The following is a 17792-nucleotide window of genomic DNA, read 5'->3' as shown; positions in this document are numbered from 1 at the left end:
AGACAATATGGACACGATGTATTACATCAATTGCCAATAAGGGGCATGTTCCCAATCCCTTTGTGCAGAGGCAATTCGCCTGTGGAACTGGTGCATTCACAACAACATAACACTAGTACTGTCTTACTTACCAAGCATTAACAACACAGAAGTGGATGCTTTGAGGAGGTGTTTTGCACTGGATCACGAATGGGAGATCCGCCACAACATCCTTCTCCCTGTTTTTTTTTTATCCATGAGGGTTTTCTGTCATAGATCTGATTGCCACCAATCTGAATCACCAGTGCAATCAGTACTACTCCAGAGCAGGTCTGGGACCAAACTCCTTAGACGATACCTTCCTAATCAGTTGGAGGGGTCCACTACTATACACATTGTCCCCAACAGTACCAATTCCCAGAGTGCTAGAGAAAGTCAACAGGGATGAAGCCAAACTCATACTGATAGCCTCTGCCTGGGCACACCAGCATTGGTTCTCTATCCTGCGCAGGATGTCATTGCACATGCTGCAGCTCCTGCCTTGTCTCACAGGTCTGTTGACTCAGGATCAGGGGGCAATTGTGCACCCGCAACCTTGCACTTTCCACTTCACAGCCTGGTTCATAGCTGGTTCAACAATGCCAAGGACCTCTGCTCAGACCAGGTGAAAGAGGTGCTTGTGTAGAGTAGGCGACAGAATACATGTAAGATTTACCTTTCTAAATGGAAACAATTCATGATCTGGTGCTCCTCCAGACAACTGTCTCCAAGTGAAGTGCCAATCCATACTATTCTGGACTACCTATTGGACCTGAAACAACAAGATATAGCATTGACATCATTGAAAGTGTACCTGGCTGCAATATTCAGGCACACAATTGACAGTACATCAGCCTTTGCTCACCCAATTACGTCACGTTTCCTCAAGGGGCTGGCTAATCTGTACCGCCCCCAAGATGGCCTGTTTTGCCACCATGGAGTTTGGACACAGTTCTAGAGATACTGATGAGAGGCCTGTACGAGCCATGGTCTCACTCCGATTGCTGACGTTAAAGACTGTGTTCCTCCTGGAAATTACATCCGCCCAAAAGGTGAGTGAACTGTCCACCCTGATGGCAATCCTACCATATATCATTTTGAGAAAGGTGATGCTCAGATTACATCCCTATTTCACCCCTAAGATCACCTTGGAGTTCCACATTAACAAGCCAGTAGTGCTCCTAGCGTTATACCTTAAACTGCACACCTTGGCACGTGACGTGTAACTGCACTCATTGGATGTGAGAAGGGCCTTAGCCTTCTATATTGAGAGAACCAAGCCCTTTCAGAGGACCGAGAGGTTGATAGTGTCTATAGCCTGCCATCCTAAGGACAAGGCAATATCTTTGCAGAGACTGTCTAACCTTATCACATCCTGCATCACAACTTGTTATTCGCTGCAGAGCATGTCCTTACCTTGCCAACCAAGGGCGCACTTGACCAGAGCAATGGCAGTGTCAACGACGTTCATCAGAGAAGTCTCCTTTCATGACATACACAGGGCGGCAACCTGGGCATCCTACAACATGTTTGTCAGGCACTACACCATCCACCAGCAAATGACTGAGGATACCTCTCTATCCACAGTGGTGTTATCTGTCCTGAACAAGACCTGAATCTGGTACCTGCCTCCTAGTTTATTTTGGGGAGTGGGAGGGTACTGCTACTCAGTTACCTAAGGTGTAGTACCCATGGGGACACTCGAAGAAGAAAAAGAAATTACTCACCTTCGTGCAGTAATGATGGTTCTTTGTGATGTGTCCCCATGGGTGCTCCACTACACATCCTTCCTCCCTGCTTTCGATTCTTCTTCTTCTGTTTCAGGTTCGAAGCAGTTTTGAGGAACTGGTTAAGTCTGGACTGTGCATGTGACTAAAAGAGTGCAAAGCAGCACATCAGAGTCCACACATGCATGGTCCAGCTGAAAATGGCTATGAAGATCTCCAGTCCATGGCACCAGGGCAAGCATGACACCTAAGGTGGCGCACCCACAGGGACACATCTCAGAGAACCATTGTTACTGCATGAAGATGAGTAACTTCTTTTTCATTTTCCCAATATCTCTGTGAGACAGGAGTTATTATTAAACACAGTTTCCAGATGGAGAAACTAAGGCAGAGAGAGAGCTGGGCCTCACAAGTGCTGAAGGAATGGGCCTCTTCTAACTGCTTTGCTGCCAATGTGCTTTGAAAGCCACTCTCAATGTTGGTGTGCCATTTGTGGACTTTTGCTAAAGTTGAAACAAGGAAATGCTGGAAATAGAATTCAAGTTTGCAGATGCCTCAGCTTCTGCTCTAAGCACTAGGCAAGGTACTCGCTTCCTGACAGAATATTGTTGGGTTACCATATAAAAACAAGAATGCCCTGAGGGGAAGTGTATCTGGATCAGTATCTACCAACTCATATTGTATCAATGTACTATGTATACTGTGTTATGGTGTACATATATAGTACATTGATACAATATGAGTTGGTAGATACTGATCCAGAAACTCTCTCTCACAGGAGTATCATCTCTTTTGAAAGGTCAGACTGAGTGGTTGCTGCCTCCTCATTCTGCATAAGATGAGGGTCTGGGTTACTTAAGTCCTTGGATTAGTTCGGTTAATCCATATGGCATATGAACCATGATTTGGTCACTGGCATCCAAGGAAGTGTGACTCCTTATGTCACCCCAGGGAATACAAGCCTGTCAGAAAATTCCCCACTGCCTTCTGAGTAGGTTTGGGAGATCCAAAGGGTATGGGAGTAAACCCAAACAGCAAATCCGGAGTGAAGACCCTAAGGCAGTTAGCAGGGAGGATTCATCAAACCTGCTTTCTGGCATCTCCTTGCAGTCACCTCATTTCCAAATGTACTGACTTCTGTCTTTCCTTCGGATTCAACTGGGGTGACCGAGAGTAAGATAGTACTGCTTGGGCAACATAATTGCTCCAAACACTAACCCAGGCAGTGCAGCATTTAAGAGGGTACTCTCAACAACCTGGCAAGACTCAAGACCAATACTAAGGTCAAGAAAGACCTCCTCAGGCAATTCGTCTTCGCAGATGATGCAGCTCTATCGTTCAGAATGAAGACACGTTACAGTCACTGATGGATTCTCTGTCCAGATCCTGCAGGCTGTTTTCCCTTGATGTAAGCATGAAGAAAACGGTTGTATTCACTCAGGGTATACCTCAGTGACCCGATGTCATTCTGGATAACAGCCCATTAGATGTGCTTCAATAATTCTGTTACCTTGGATCTACTGTCACCACAAACCTATCCATGGACAAAGAACTGAACATCAGAATCCAGAAGGCATCTACGATTTCTGGCAGACTTATGAAACAAGCATGGAACAATCCTAAGATGACAGTGAAAACAAAGATACTAATCTACCAGGCATGTGTGTTGAGTATCCTGCTGTATGGTTCTGAGGAATGGACCACCTACTTGACCCAGGAAAAAAAATTGAACAGTTCCCATCTTCACTGCCTCTGCAGAATTACGAATATCCACGGGCAAGATGAAGTTTCAAATGCAGATGTGCTGTCAAGATCTGGCATGCCCAGTTTCATTGCAATCCCCAACAGCAGAAGACTACAATGGCTTGGTCATGTGAGAAGAATGGGTGATGAACATCTTTCCAAAGAAATCCTCTTCGGTGAACTGTCATGTGGGTGGAGAACAAGAGGAAAACCAAAGGTGAGATTCAAGGATACATGCAAAAACACCATTTAAAAAAAAATTCAACATGGATCCAAAATCCTGGGAATCTACATCATCAGATCAAAATACTTGGCAACGATTGCTAGGACAGGGCACATCATCCTTTGATAGTGTATGTGCAAAGAAAAGAACTTTGTCTTACAAGGAAAAGCTCTTAGACTCAGGAATTCAGAAGTAGACTGAAATGCACTTATTGCAGTTGACTATGCAAATCCAATAGTGGACAGATAAGCCTCAAGAGAAACTGCAGACTCGAACACTGCCCGTAGATCCTCACCACTGCTGCTAACTATGGTCTCTCGAGATGAAAAGTGGCCATATTATTGTCCTTGAACCACTAAAGACAGAATACTGTGGCTACAAGCCTTGCTAAGTGAGTCCAGACTCACTCCCCAAGATCAGCACCAACCACCAGCGCCTCAGTATGGAGCACTCCCCTAGCATCATTAACCTGGCCCCGGTCATTTTCTGTGGTACCAACTAAGAGTTCTAGGACAGCAGTAAAGGAAAAGTTGCCATCCACGTGTGAGACTAAACATCCATCAGTCCATGGGGCACATCACCCTTTGGATGAAATATTGGCATAGATGGAACTAGGCACTCCCCCTTGTTCTCCAATGCCTACCTTGAGCAACCAGGTCCTGTCCACTCTGGAGGCATTTCAGATTGGTCAAGATGTTTTTTTGACGATGCCACCCACTCCAGCATAGCCTGGGCCTTGACGTAGAGGGAAGCCATCGTTCACTCTTCAGTCTCCAAGTGCTCAATGCTCTTTCTCCTTCTCTCAGGTAGACAAGAGGTCCCACTATTGCCCTAAACACTCAGTGGGAGAGAGACTGGAGCCAGGTACTTCAGCCCAAGCATTACCAGAGACCAGACATAGATCTATGGAGGCAGGTGCCCGCTGGCAGCTGTGGCATGCCAGAGTAGTCATTCCCTGCAAGTGAGCTGTTAATCGAGGGCCAGATTCCTGCATGCACAACACCACTCCCCATGCCGGCATTACTCACTAGTATGGCAATTCTCAGATCAAAGTCAGAGGGTCCAAATCCTGGCGCTTCTTGATGTTGGTCCCTGTTGCCTAGGCACAGGTCTCAAGACTGTCATTGGTCCACAGACTGTAGGCCTCAACACTTTCCATGGTTCTCTGGCATCTGCATCATTGGGCGCTTCTCGATATCAGACAGAGCAGCATGTGCACTCACCATCTTGGGCATCTGGAGGCATCTGCTCTTAGCCAGCACTGCGTCAGAGTTGTTCTCCCTTTGCCCGATGCAATCATAGAATCATAGGATTGGAAGAGACCTTCAGGAGGTCATTGAGTCCCACCCCTTGCTGAAAGCAGGACCAACCCCAACTAAATCATTCCAGCCAGGGTTTTGTCAAACCAGGACTTGTTAATATTTATGGAGCTACAGGACTTAATACCTCTAGGTAAGGAGGTTCTGCCACTTCCCTTGGTTAACCCATTCCAGACCTTCACCAGTCTGCTAGTGAAATGGTTTTTCTTAATATCCAACCTAGACTTCCTCCACCCAAACTTGGGACCATTGCTCCTTTTTGAATCGCCTGTCACCTCTGAGAACTTCTCTCTATTCTCTTTAGAACTGCTCTTGAGGTAAATCAAAAAAAGCTGTCCTGTAGCTCCATAAATACTAACAATATTATTGATTAGGTGATAAACTTTTGTGGGACAGATCCACTTCTTCCATCATCTACTAAATAATATGGTTAGTCTTTAAGATGTTACAGGACTGCTTTTTTTTGTTTTGTTTAGTGAAGATACAGACTAAGACAGCTACCTCTCTGCATCCCTTGAGGTAGTTCAAGGCTGCTATCAAATCTTCCTTCACTCTTCTCTTCTGTAGATTAAATAAAACCAAATTCCTCAGCCTCTCCTCACAAGCCATGTGCTCCAACCCCCTAATCATTTTGGTCACCTTCCATTGGACACTGTCCAGTGTGTCCACATAATTTCTTCAATGGGACCCCCAGAATTGGTTACAAAATTCCAGATGCAGCATCACGAGTGCTGAACAAAGGGGAAGAATCACTTCCCTACATCTATTGGTAATGCTCCTACTAATGCACTCCACTATACCTTTATGTTTGTTGACTACAAGTGCACACTGTTGGCTCATATCCAGCTTCTTATCCATTGTAATACCCTGGTCTTTTTCTGCAAAACTGCTGCTTAGCCAGTCAGTTCCCAGCCACTAGCGGTGTTTAGGATTCCCCCATCCCAAGTGCAGGATTCAGCACTTGTCCTTGTTGAACTTCATCAGATTTCCTTTGGCCCAGTCCTCTGATTTGTCTACGTCTCTCTGGACCTTATCCTTACCCTCCAACATATTAACCTCTCTCTAGCTTAGTGTTATTTGCAGATTTGCTGAGCATACTATTTATTCCGTACTCCAGGTCATTAATAAAGATGTTGAACAAAACTGGCCCCACAACTGACCCTTGGGGGTACTCAGCTTGATACTGGCCACCAGCCAGATACAGAGCTATGGATGCATTGAGCCCAAAGATCTAACAAGCTGTCTATCCACCTGAAAGTCCATTTATCCAATCTATACTTTTTTTAACTTGCTAGCAAGACTGCTGTGGGGAACCTTATCAAAAACTTTGACAAAGTCGAGGTGCCTTCCCCAAAGCCACAGAGCCAGTTACCTCATCACAGAAGGCAATCAGGTTGGTCAGGCATGACTTGCCCTTGGTGAATCCATGTTGACTATTCATCATCACTTTTCTTTTCTCTAAGTACTTTTAAATGGATTCCTTGAAGATCCCCTCCGTGATTTTGTCAGAGGCTGAGGTGAGGCAAACAGGTCCTTAGTTCCCCAGATCTCCTTCTTCCCTTTTTTTAAAGATAAGTACTACATTTGCCTTTTTCCAGTAGTCCGGGATCTTCCGTGATCACCATGAGTTTTCAAAGATAATGGCCAGTGGGTCTACAGACACATCAGCCAACATCCTAAGCACCCTTGGATGCATCTGATCCAGCCCCATGAATTTCTGTATGTTCAGCTTTTCTAAATCATTCTTAACTTGTTCTTTCTCCATTGAGGACTGCCCACCTCCTTCCCATTCTATACTTGCATGGTGCATGTTCTGGGAACTGGCCTGCTCTGTGAAGACAGAGGCAAAAAAAGCATTGACTACTTCAATTTTTTCTGCATCATCTGTCAGTAGGTTAACTCCCCCATTCAGTAAGGGTCACACACCTTCCCTGACCAGCCTTTTAATGCTAACAGGCCTGTAGAAACCTTTCTTGTTCCCTTTCACGTCCCTTGCTAGCTCCAACTCCAATTGCACTTTGGCCTTCCTAATAACACTCCTGCATGCTTAAGCAGTATATTTTTACTCTTCCATAATAATCTGTATACGTTTCCACTTCTTGCAATCTTCTTTTTTGCATTTAAACTCACCTAAGATTTCTCTGTTAAGCCAAGCTGGTCATCTACCATATTTGCTTTTTTTTTTTTTTTTTTAACTGTACATCAGGATTGCGTGTGTCTGTTGTTTGTAAAGGTTCTTTAAAATACAGCCAGCTTTCTTGGACTCCTTTCGTAGAATCATAGGGCTGGAAAGGACCTCAGGAGGTCATCTAGTCCAGCCCCCTGCTTCAAGCAGGACCAACCACATCTAAGTCGTCCCAGCCAGTAGTGCAGTCCATTTCACAGACTGCTTAGTAGCCCCAGGCACCATGGCCGTTCCGTGGGCTCCCTGGGGATTCTCAGTATAGTTCCAGGCAACCCATTCGGTGGCTGGGTCTTTGGACATACTCTCTGGTTCCCCAGCAAGCCGCCCACCAGTGCCAGAGTCCATTAGACCTCCTACCCCAATGTGTAGGAGGAGATGGAGGATCAGCTCACATCAGTGGAGGAAGGGCAGTTAGCCCAAGCTTCCTCTTCTTTATCCTCAGACAAGGTTATCGTGGCACTCCTCCATAGATCCCTCAGGGTGACACTATGGCACATCAGGACTTTTAGAAAATGGTGGTCACCAACTTGGACCTCCAAACTGAGGAGGTGGAGAAAGCCTCAGACTCTGTTTGGGTGGCTAGGTTTCCCCAACTAGGGTGGCCTTATGTTTTCATGATAGCGTTGCCTGATAGCCAAAGCCCTGTGGCAAACCCCTCTCTTCACTCCTGCTGATCTTGAACAGAGCCAAGAATATATATTTCACCATTGTGAGGAGCCATGCGTGTCTGTATACTCACCCCAAACTCAACTCCTTTCTCAGATAGGAGGTAGGCGAGTTGCTCCATATAGAACTGGTGTATGAGGTATATCCCCAGTACAGAGGCTGGGGAGGAGTCCTATAGTCAGGAGAGTGTTTGCCTTCTGTCTAGAGTAGATGAAGCCTTTCATAAGTCTTCCCAGTTGCTCCTGGCTTAGGCTAAATGTATGAAAGATTGTCCAGTATCCTCACAATGGATTTCCAAGTTGGTCACCTCCTGCATCAAAACATGATGGCAGGTGTCCAGCTGCCCCAGTTGATGACGTCATATTCTAAAGGGGCTCACGTCTTCCTTGGGCTTTCTGGCTCACATCCCAGTTCAAGAAATGTGTAAGGCCATGATGTAAGTCTTGGTACATAGCTTGTCCCATCACACCATCACAAAACAAGATAGAGACAATGATGGGTTCAGTAGAGCTGTGTTTCTTTCAGCATGTTCTTAAATGCCTACCCACTTCCACAGATATTAGTTGGAGTCACCTAAGTTGAACATACACGATCAAGCACTTGACGAAGAAAAAACAGTTACCTGTTTTTGTAACTGGTGTTCTTAGAGATGTGTTGCCCCTATCCATTCATTATCCCACACTCCTTGACCTCTGTTGTAATTTCTGGAATGGATGGAGGAGGGGGCCTGGCAGCACCCTACATAGCGTGGCCTGGGTACCTCACTCGGGGGGGTTCTGGAGCTTGTCACCTACGGATACTGCTGAGGGAGAATCTTTAGGCACCAGTGGATGTGGTGAGCATACACACCGAAGTTGAATTGACATGAGCAACGCATCATGAAGTACATCAGTTATGGCAATAAGTAACTGTCTTTTTCACACTGTCTCTGGGGTGGCTCAGTCTGAAGAGGAAACTAGCTGCAATGATGTAAATCTGGAGGAGAATTCTATCTTTGCAAAGGGGCATGGTTTGAATTAGAATTTGAATTTTTGGTAAGGGTGGTCTCTAGAGTTCACTGGGATTTAGTTCTAATATTATTGTCTGTAAGGGGGGTGTCTGTGGAGTGAAGGTGAATGAGGTGTAGCTGGCTGCACAGATGAGGTTGGTGTGAGAGAATGAGATTCAGTGCAAGGTTGACAAGGCAGCCTGTGGAAGAGGTGTAATTCAGGGGTTCCCACCAAGACCAGTCTCTGATGGGCTGAGAGCTTGGTGTGATGTCATGGGCTCAATGAAGGGAAATTTTAGCTGACAAAATAGGGGGCGTAGCCAAGGGAATGTTCAGCCACCCCCTTCGTGAGTCTGCAAGGGTGTATGTTAAGGCTCCTCTCCCTCCTTCCAGGGATCTTGGATATCTTTGGGTTTGAGAACTTTGTGGTGAATCGTTTTGAGCAGCTCTGCATAAACCTGGCGAACGAGCAGCTGCAGCACTTCTTCAATTATGTGAGTTCCAGATGTGGTATCTCTGGCCTGGCAGGGGCTGCCACATGGTGTCGGGAGAGCCATGGGAGGGAAGAGTGGTGACTTCTTGTAGTACAGTATGCCCCCCGTGGGGCTGAGGAAATGATAGTGGTGATCCTGCCATGGGAGCAGAGACATGACCAGGAGAAGGGGCCTCCTCATGCATGGGAGTTACCACTGCATGTTGCCCCGGCGTAGCAGGATTGCCCATAGGCGTAACCTTGTCTTGGTGAGGCATGTGAGTGCTGAGGTGGTTTGAAGCTATGACTCTGCCTTGCACATAGCATGTCAAGGCGAAAGAGGCATGGCTTGCTTGGTTAAAGACTTTTGGTGCAAGTGGGAGCTCCGGTTTTACTCTCTTCTTTGTCTCAGCACATTTTCCAGCTGGAGCAGGCTGCATATCAGGAGGAAGGGTTGCCCTGGGAGACAATTACATTCAACAATAACAAACCCATTCTGGTGAGTAACCTGGAGCTGGGCATGGGAGAGAGCTCTCGAGCCCCAGGTCCAGGGGAGGGACTGAGAAGGTGTTGCATCCAAGGTTGGCAGGGTTAAGATCTAGGGAAAAGTTTCCTTGAAGACAGAGGCAAAGTGTGTAGTGAACAGATGGAGGGAAGGTGGCCTCTCAGGAGAGAATGGACTGTTTCCACTGCCATTATGTGAGAGACTCATTTTTTTCCTTCTGTTGCTGCAGGACCTGTTCCTGGCCAAGCCACTGGGGCTTCTCTCTCTCCTAGATGAGCAGAGTGCTTTCCCTCAGGTATGGTGATTGTGACTGGAGTGCTATAGGGACAGAGAAGATATTGTGGGTGCTGTTGCAACATATCTCTGAGGTGAAACATTGGCCTTTTCTGGAGTGGAAAAGGTTACCATGTTGGATCATGTCTGTGAGGCTCCAGGCCAGAGCTAATCCTGGGCAGCATTGTGTCATCATGGCTATTGAGTGTTCAGTGAGCTCAAATGTAGTAATATTTTGTAGTCTAGGCAAGATCCTTGGGTGCTGAGGGTTGATGGGAACTTTCAAGAGAGAGGGAGGTCCAGCAGGGTATGGTAGCAAAGTACAGAGGAGGATTCAAGTGCTGTGAGAGTTGGTCAGTATGTGGGGCATGGCTGTATCCCATTCTGCCTTGATTCTCAACTGCTGTAATACTCCTTGTTTTATACACTAAGACTCATGCCACATCCCACCTCACAAGCCCCTGGAATGCTGCTTTTCAGGCACTGTCTACATGAGAACTGTTAGGTATTCAGGCATTAAAGGAACTAAGTGATGGTGAAATGGAATGAGGCACAGGCACTTCGATCTGCAGATACGTGAGGGGAGTAACTAGGAGTAATGGGGAGAACTCAGGGTGAATTTCATGATATTGAGACTTATCAGACTGCAGGATCATCTCCTAGAGGGAATTGGGGGAATGGTTTCTCCCTACACTTGACACTAAAGGCTAAAACCAGCTGTAGGGAATAACTAGTTCCCTGAAAGATGAACTGGTGGGATTCAGAAGGAATTCTCCCTCCAAGACGTGTGATAAGTAGTTCTGCTGGAGAACTTAGTTTGAGATTCTGCTAAAATGATCAGCACTAAACAATGTTCACTTTTCAACTCTCATCATTATACTTCTGAGATAATAGTAAGTTCTGCAGAAAAAAAGGAGCTATCAGAAGAATGCCTAATTGGAGACCTATCCAGTAAAGTCTCTTGCACTGCTCTTATGACGGTTGAAGTTTGCTTAAATATTTGGACAGAGTAAAACCTGCTGTAGATGTTTACAGTTTGTTTTTCTTCTATGAGGCCACTCTTCTTTTAGACATTCCTTGGGTCGTGTTTACTTTTTGGACGCTGCAGAAGTACAGCTTTGATACCAAAGCTTTAGTCTTTAGTTCAGTTGGTGCCAACAGTCACTGCAAGCCCAGGGAGAAGGTGGGAGGGGAAGCCCAGCTCCCTGCCCACAGAGGGGGCGAGGCTTGTGGCAGTCAGCCCTTCCTTCCCCCTGTTCCCCCATGCACAGAACAGCAGTATAGTACTCCACGGCATTTCAAAAGGGCAGATGGAGCTGGGGCCCCTTTGAAAAGCCAGACCCAGGCGCAACTGCCTTTTGCCCTTCCTCCCCTCTTTCAGTGGGTCTAATGCAGTAATTTAGATCAGGAGGTCTCGAATTTTCTGAGTCCTTGTAAAAACTCCAGGGCCCAGCAGGGGGTGGAGCTTATGGCTTCAGCCATCAGGTGTGACAGCAGAGCTTTGGGACTTTAACGCTGCAGGGCTCCAGGCTTCAGCCGCAAGGGGCAGAGGATGTTTGGCCTTGGGACCCTGGCCATCAGACACTAGGGGTAGCAGGGTGCATCCTTTTGGTTTAGCTGCTGGAGCCCCATGGCTCTGGGCTTTAGACATATGGGGGTACTCGGGCTCTGGACTTGAGCTTCACTCCTAGTTTCAGGTCCATGGAGCTACTGGGGTTCTGGGCTTCAGTGCTGGGTCTCTGCTTCTGGTTTCAATGCTGTGATGAGGTTCAGGGGTCCCCAAGCACTGCACCCCCTCCGCAGGCAGGAGTGGCTCTCACTCAGCAAGTAGAACAGGAAGTTTATTAGTCGACAGAGGCACAGCGTCTTACAGAAGAGTCAGTGCAGCAGTCAGAGACAGTCATACAAACCCATCCTGGGGAGAGGAGCCCGAGGGGTCCCCTCTGGGGTGTAGCTTCCTGCTTCACCAGGCTGGCTGTCTTCCAACTCTCTCTCCTCCCAGCTTCCAACTGCCACTTCTAATTTAAAACCCAGCTTGGCTCCTCCCTACTCTTTGTTCAGGTCAGAGGTGTTACCTGCCAGCTTAGGTTACACCCCCAGGGGTCATCCTTAGCCACTGGGAGCTGCTCTGCCTGTCTCACATTCATCCAGCCTGAGTCTCACATGCACTCCCCCAACTCCATCACAAATGCCTTGGGAGAACCATGGTTCTGGGTGCCAGGCTTCAGCCACTGGGTGCTGTGGCTCCCTTAAACTGGCTCAGGGACCATGAACCCTCGATTGAGAACCACTAGTCTAGATGCTTCCTACAGTGATGGAAGGGTTTATTTTTGTCACTGTAGAAACTCCACCTTCCCAAATGAGGGTAGTTGAGTCAATGGAAGTATTTTTTTTTTTATCTATCTGTTTCTACACAGGCGGATGGATTGGCGTAGTTATGGCACCTTAGCTATGTCAACTTAACTTTTAAGTGTAGAGCAAGCATTAGACAGGATCCTCAGTAGATATGCAAAGCAGTAGCTCAGTATTCAATGGACAACTTCAGGAATCACATTTTTGAGGAATTAATATTGTACTCTGATATCCGGTTGGGAACATGGTGTTACAGTCCTTAGTTAGCCACATATTTTAACAGTTCCAGGAGGTAAGAAGTTGCCTTTGGGCAGTGAAGTCCTGAAAATGGAGGCCCATCCAGCAAAAATCAGATTTGGTTTGGCCAAAAACTATGTGTTTGAAGATCATACACAATGCCCGTACAGTGGTTTAACTGTGATAACTCTTCTGTTAATGCTTTCCCAGCATTGCCATGAGACAGCTGCATATGAATATGTACAAGTGTAGCAAATTCTTCCTCCCTTGTTGTGCATTTAAATGTGACCTTCTTGAATGAGACAAACACTTACCTCTGGAATGTAAATTTTGCCACATAAAGCAGAGGGAGCCTGGTAATATTTTTTTCATAGAATCACAGGGTTGGAAGAGACATCAGGAGGTCATCAAGTCCAACCCCCTGCTCAAAGCAGGACCAATCCCAACTAAATCGTCCCAGCTAGGGCTTTGTCAAGATGAGACTTAAAAACCTCTAGAGATGGAGATTCCATCACCTCTCTGGGTACCCTATTCCAATGTTTTACCACCCTCTTAATGATATGGTCTTTCCTAATATCCAGCCTAGACCTTCCTCTCTGTAACTTAGATTTTTCATCCACAAAGTTGCTGAGGATGCAATCCATTCATTTAGCTACTTGAAGAGGGGGTTTCAAAGAGGGTGGCGATGACAGTAGAAGGAGCAATGGTCTCAAGTTGCAGTGTGGGAGGTCTAGGTTGGATATTAGGGAAAACTATACCACTAGGAAAGTGGTAAAGCTCTGGAATGGGTTACTGGTGTAAGTGGCAGAATCTCCTTCCCTAGAGATCTGTAAGTCCCAGCTTGACAAAGTCATAGCTGGGATGATTTGATTGGGATTGGTACTGGTTTCAGCAGGGGGTTGGACTCAATGACCTCCTGTGGTCTTTTCCAAACCTATGGTCCTAAGTGACACAGGGAAGGACATATACCTTTTCCAGTGTTTAAATGGGGAGAGTGTGGTGAGTGGAACTTGGACTGCCCTCTTCTCTGGGTTCCAGCTCAGGGGTCCAATGAAAGCCGCTGTATGCAAATGTCTAAGATAATAGGTGAATGACAACTACAGTTCCCTGGGCCAATTCCCCACAGTCCTCCCCAGCACCTTCCCCAGGGTCTTCTCTCTTGTACCTACTTGTGCTTGCTTCTTCCAGGTCCTCCAAAGCACCTGCTTTCCTCAATTCCTTGCATGCCCTGAGCTAACAGAAGAGGAGCCCTTTTTAATCAGTCTAACTGGTTCTTAATTGGCCCCAGGTGCTCTGATGAGTCTGACTCACTTGATTCTGGAAACCTCCTAATTGGCTCCAAGAGGTTTGATTGCCCTGAATGATTCTGGCAAGTTCCTGCTAGTTCTAAATTAGTTTCTATTAATTTATCCAAGGAACAGGGACCTATTTAATTTGGGGCTAATAAATTTCCCTTCTACTACTCTCCTGTAGTCTTCTGGCCTTATTCACAACATGCACCTCTGTATTCTCTGTAGTCACACGATCCATTGTCTACAGCCAAGCCCTAAGATATAACCGCATTTGCTCCAACCCCTCCGACAGAGACAAACACCTACAGGATCTCTACCAAGCATTCTTGAAACTGCAATACCCACCTGAGGAAGTGAAAAAACAGATCAACAGAGCCAGACGTGTACCATAAAGCCTCTTACTACAGGACAAGCCCAAGAGAGAAACCAACAGAACACCACTAGCCATCACCTACAGTCCTCAGCTAAAACCTCTACAGCGCATCATCAAGGATTTACAACCCATCCTGGACAATGATCCCCCACTTTCACAGGCCTTGGGAGGCAGACAAGTCCTTGCCCACAGACAACCTGCCAACCTGAAGCAAATCCTAACCAGCAACTATATACCGCACCACATTCACTCTAACTCAGGGACCCATCCATGCAACAAACCTCGTTGCCAGCTCTGCCCACATATCTACACCAGCAACACCATTACAGGACCTAACCAGATCAGCCACACCATCGTGGGTTCACTCAGCTGCACATCTACCAATATAATTTATGCCATCATGTGCCAGCAATGCCCCTCTGCTGTATACATCGGACAAACTGGACAGTCTCTACGTAAAAGAATAAATGCACACAAATCAGATATCAGAAATGGCAATATACAAAAACCCGTAGGAGAGCACTTCAATCTCCCAGGCCACACAGTAGCAGACTTAAAAGTAGCTATCCTACAGCAAAGAAATTTCAGGACCAGACTCCAAAGAGAAATTTCTGAGCTATAATTCATCTGCAAATTCAACACCCTCAGCTCAGGCTTAAACAAAGACTGTGAATGGCTGGCTAAATACAAAAGCAGCTTCCCCTCCTTTGGTGTTCACACCTCCAGATCAACTGCTGGTAGTAAGCCTCACCCTTGCTGACTGAGCTAACCTTGTTATCCCCACCCTTGCTCTGGCTTATTTATACCTGGCCCTGCAGATTTCCAAGACCAGCATCTGAATAAGTGAGTCTGTGCTCATGAAAGCTCATGCTCAAAACTTTTCTGTTAGTCTGTAAGGTGCCACAGGACCCTTCATTGCTGTTACAGATCCAGACTAACACGGCTACCCCTCCGATACTCTGTATTCTCATGTTCTTTATCGAGGTTATGAAAGGTGGCACTAGGCAATCTCCACTCCAGTTCCTCATCATACTTGGCCTGAGATGGAGTGCACTGTATCTGTACACAGCTGAGATTTGGTTAGTTCTTTTGTTTTGTGTGTATAGTTATTTATAAATAAGTATATTAGTTTTCATTTATATTTTGGTGACTTACCTGCAGTAGAAAATGAGTGCAAGGAGGGATAATTTTTCAGATTTTAACTTGCCGACTCAGCTGTATCTAAAAGACTGGCTCCTAACATGCTCGAGTTGATTGAATTTAAAAATTGTTTGCTCTGCCTCAGGCAGTTTCCTGTGAAGGATGACCACAACATCTGACTCTACTTTTAAGTGTGGTGTCTGCTGCTAGTTATCGCAGAGGATGAGGCAATCTAGAGAGAGCTGGCTTGAAAAGTTCCTAATGAACAGATTCATGAGGGCAGGACCTTAAGCCAGCTCAGGGACCCAGGTTGGGGGATTGCGCAGTCTACTTGCTGCAGGGGTGCTCCATTGAGCACAATATTGGCACCTTCTCTGAAACAGTTTTCAAAAGACATCAGTAAGATGCAGCAGGGAAAGAGTGAGAAACTATTCAAACAAAGAGAAGAGGGATAAATTTCCCTCTAAGTCATCTTCAAAGAGCAAATGTCGCTCCCATCTCATGAGGCTTGCTGTAATGGCATGCGCATATCTGGCACACTCATAAGAACCATGATCCTGGCTCTGTAACATTGAAGTAAGAGGGCAAGGAAGCACCAAGATACTTTCTAAACTGTTGTGAGCAATGCTACTTTGTCTCACTGTCATAGAGTGACTGACCCTTTATGAGAAAAAAAGAGTTCAATGTACCTGAATAAAAGTCTTGAGGATGCTCCTGGCCCTATATAGGGGGAGATAGCTGCAGGTGATTGCTGTTAGATACTGACAGCAGCAGTGGGGAGTAAGAAGGTTTCTTCTGGGCCTTGAATCAACCTGTGGAGAATGCCACATTCCAGGCAAGACGTGTTTGGGAAGAAGACAAGCCTTCAGGGCTGGGCCCAGCTGAAACTGGGATGAAGACTTCTTAAGTTTGAGTTTTCTTTAGAAAAACTTTGATCTCCATAAGAGCACAAAAACTATGGCTACGCTGTACCCGTAAATCGAAATAACTTACACAATTTGCACAATGCAAACTGCATAAATTATTTTGAGTTTACTTTTATAAATGTAGGTGCACCCCAAACGGAACTGAAGTTTGAAATAAGCAGCTGTTTCTGCTGCCCTTCTCATGATGAATGGTAGTGGAAGAGGAATACCATGTTCAAAATAGGTGTTCAGCCATTCAAGATATATTTGTATCCCGAAGTAGCAACAATAGAATAGCCATAGCCTAACAGACTAGATCTCTTCAGAAGAAAATTGAATTAATCACTGAGTTTACACATTAGGATTGCAAATTAGCAACACTCATGACTACAGATTACTTTGTTAATTACTATGAATTTACAGGACATATTCCTGACTAAGAACACTTGCAGGCTAGGTCATCATTCCAAGTAACATTGGAAGGCGCAATGACAACTTCTTGCTCTGTGCAACTTGCTGTGAAATAGTCATCACAGCTCTATTCACTGGGTTTCCTGGAAAGTATAGACAACAGTTGAAGATCTATCGTTTGAAGACCACCTGTTCACTGAGGGGACAGATGAATCACTGTATACACTTAAAGATTTTAGAACCACACTCTACTCCCTCAGCGTATATATGTGGAGTTGGCCAGTCTGGTAAAGGCCTATCAACTATATGAAAAAAATCGCTCAGATGCAGACAGACATCATCTTTGTCTTCAAATGCAAAAAGATGGACATGGTACCCAAGGGACTAACGGTGAAAAAAAACATTACAACCAACGTACTACACTGATCATAGTGAGAAACTATGCCCCACACTCTCTGAGAAACTGAGGAACCACTTGATCAGTATCCTGTGCTGCAGGCTGGAGAGGATCAATAATCACAGCCACGCAAGACCCCACAGAGTGGGACTTACCTACACGAGACAAGAAATCGATAATATGCATTACCACTCCCTACAAAAAGAAAGGACAATAAACAATCTAAATTCATACCTCAGGACACTACGGCTACATCCACACGTGCCCCAAACTTCGAAATGGCCACGCAAATGTCCATTTCGAAGTTTACTAATGAAGTGCTGAAATGCATATTGAGCGCTTCATTAGCATGCGGGTGGCCGTGGCACTTCGAAATTGACGCGCCTCGCCACCGCGCGTCTCGTCCAGACAGGGCTCCTTTTTGAAAGGACCCCACCTACTTTGAAGTCCCCTTATTCCCATGGGAGCTCATGGGACTCAGACACACCATCTGAACTATGACCCAGATTATTCTATTTGCTTTCTAAAATCCATAAACCTGGAAACCCCAGATGCCCTATCATTTC

The 17792-nt window shown here is 45.9% G+C and overlaps 1 protein-coding gene across 1 annotated transcript in view; it reads left to right on the top strand.

The window, feature by feature from the left end:
- Positions 1-953: 953 nt before the first annotated feature.
- LOC142013950 (myosin-IIIb-like) overlaps positions 954-17792 on the top strand; it is a 78021-nt gene continuing 61182 nt past the window's right edge. Inside the window, exons 1-5 of the mRNA XM_074995972.1 lie at positions 954-1070; positions 4518-4575; positions 9263-9363; positions 9754-9840; positions 10076-10141. Of these exons, the coding sequence (XP_074852073.1) occupies positions 954-1070; positions 4518-4575; positions 9263-9363; positions 9754-9840; positions 10076-10141 (429 nt within the window). The remainder of the gene's footprint in view (positions 1071-4517; positions 4576-9262; positions 9364-9753; positions 9841-10075; positions 10142-17792) is intronic.

Source organism: Carettochelys insculpta, chromosome 5, assembly GCF_033958435.1.
Source record: "Carettochelys insculpta isolate YL-2023 chromosome 5, ASM3395843v1, whole genome shotgun sequence".
In the NCBI taxonomy this organism is placed as follows: Eukaryota; Metazoa; Chordata; order Testudines; family Carettochelyidae; genus Carettochelys; species Carettochelys insculpta.
The sequence above is the reverse complement of the archived record's forward strand: the minus strand, read 5'-3'. Positions and strand labels throughout refer to the sequence as shown.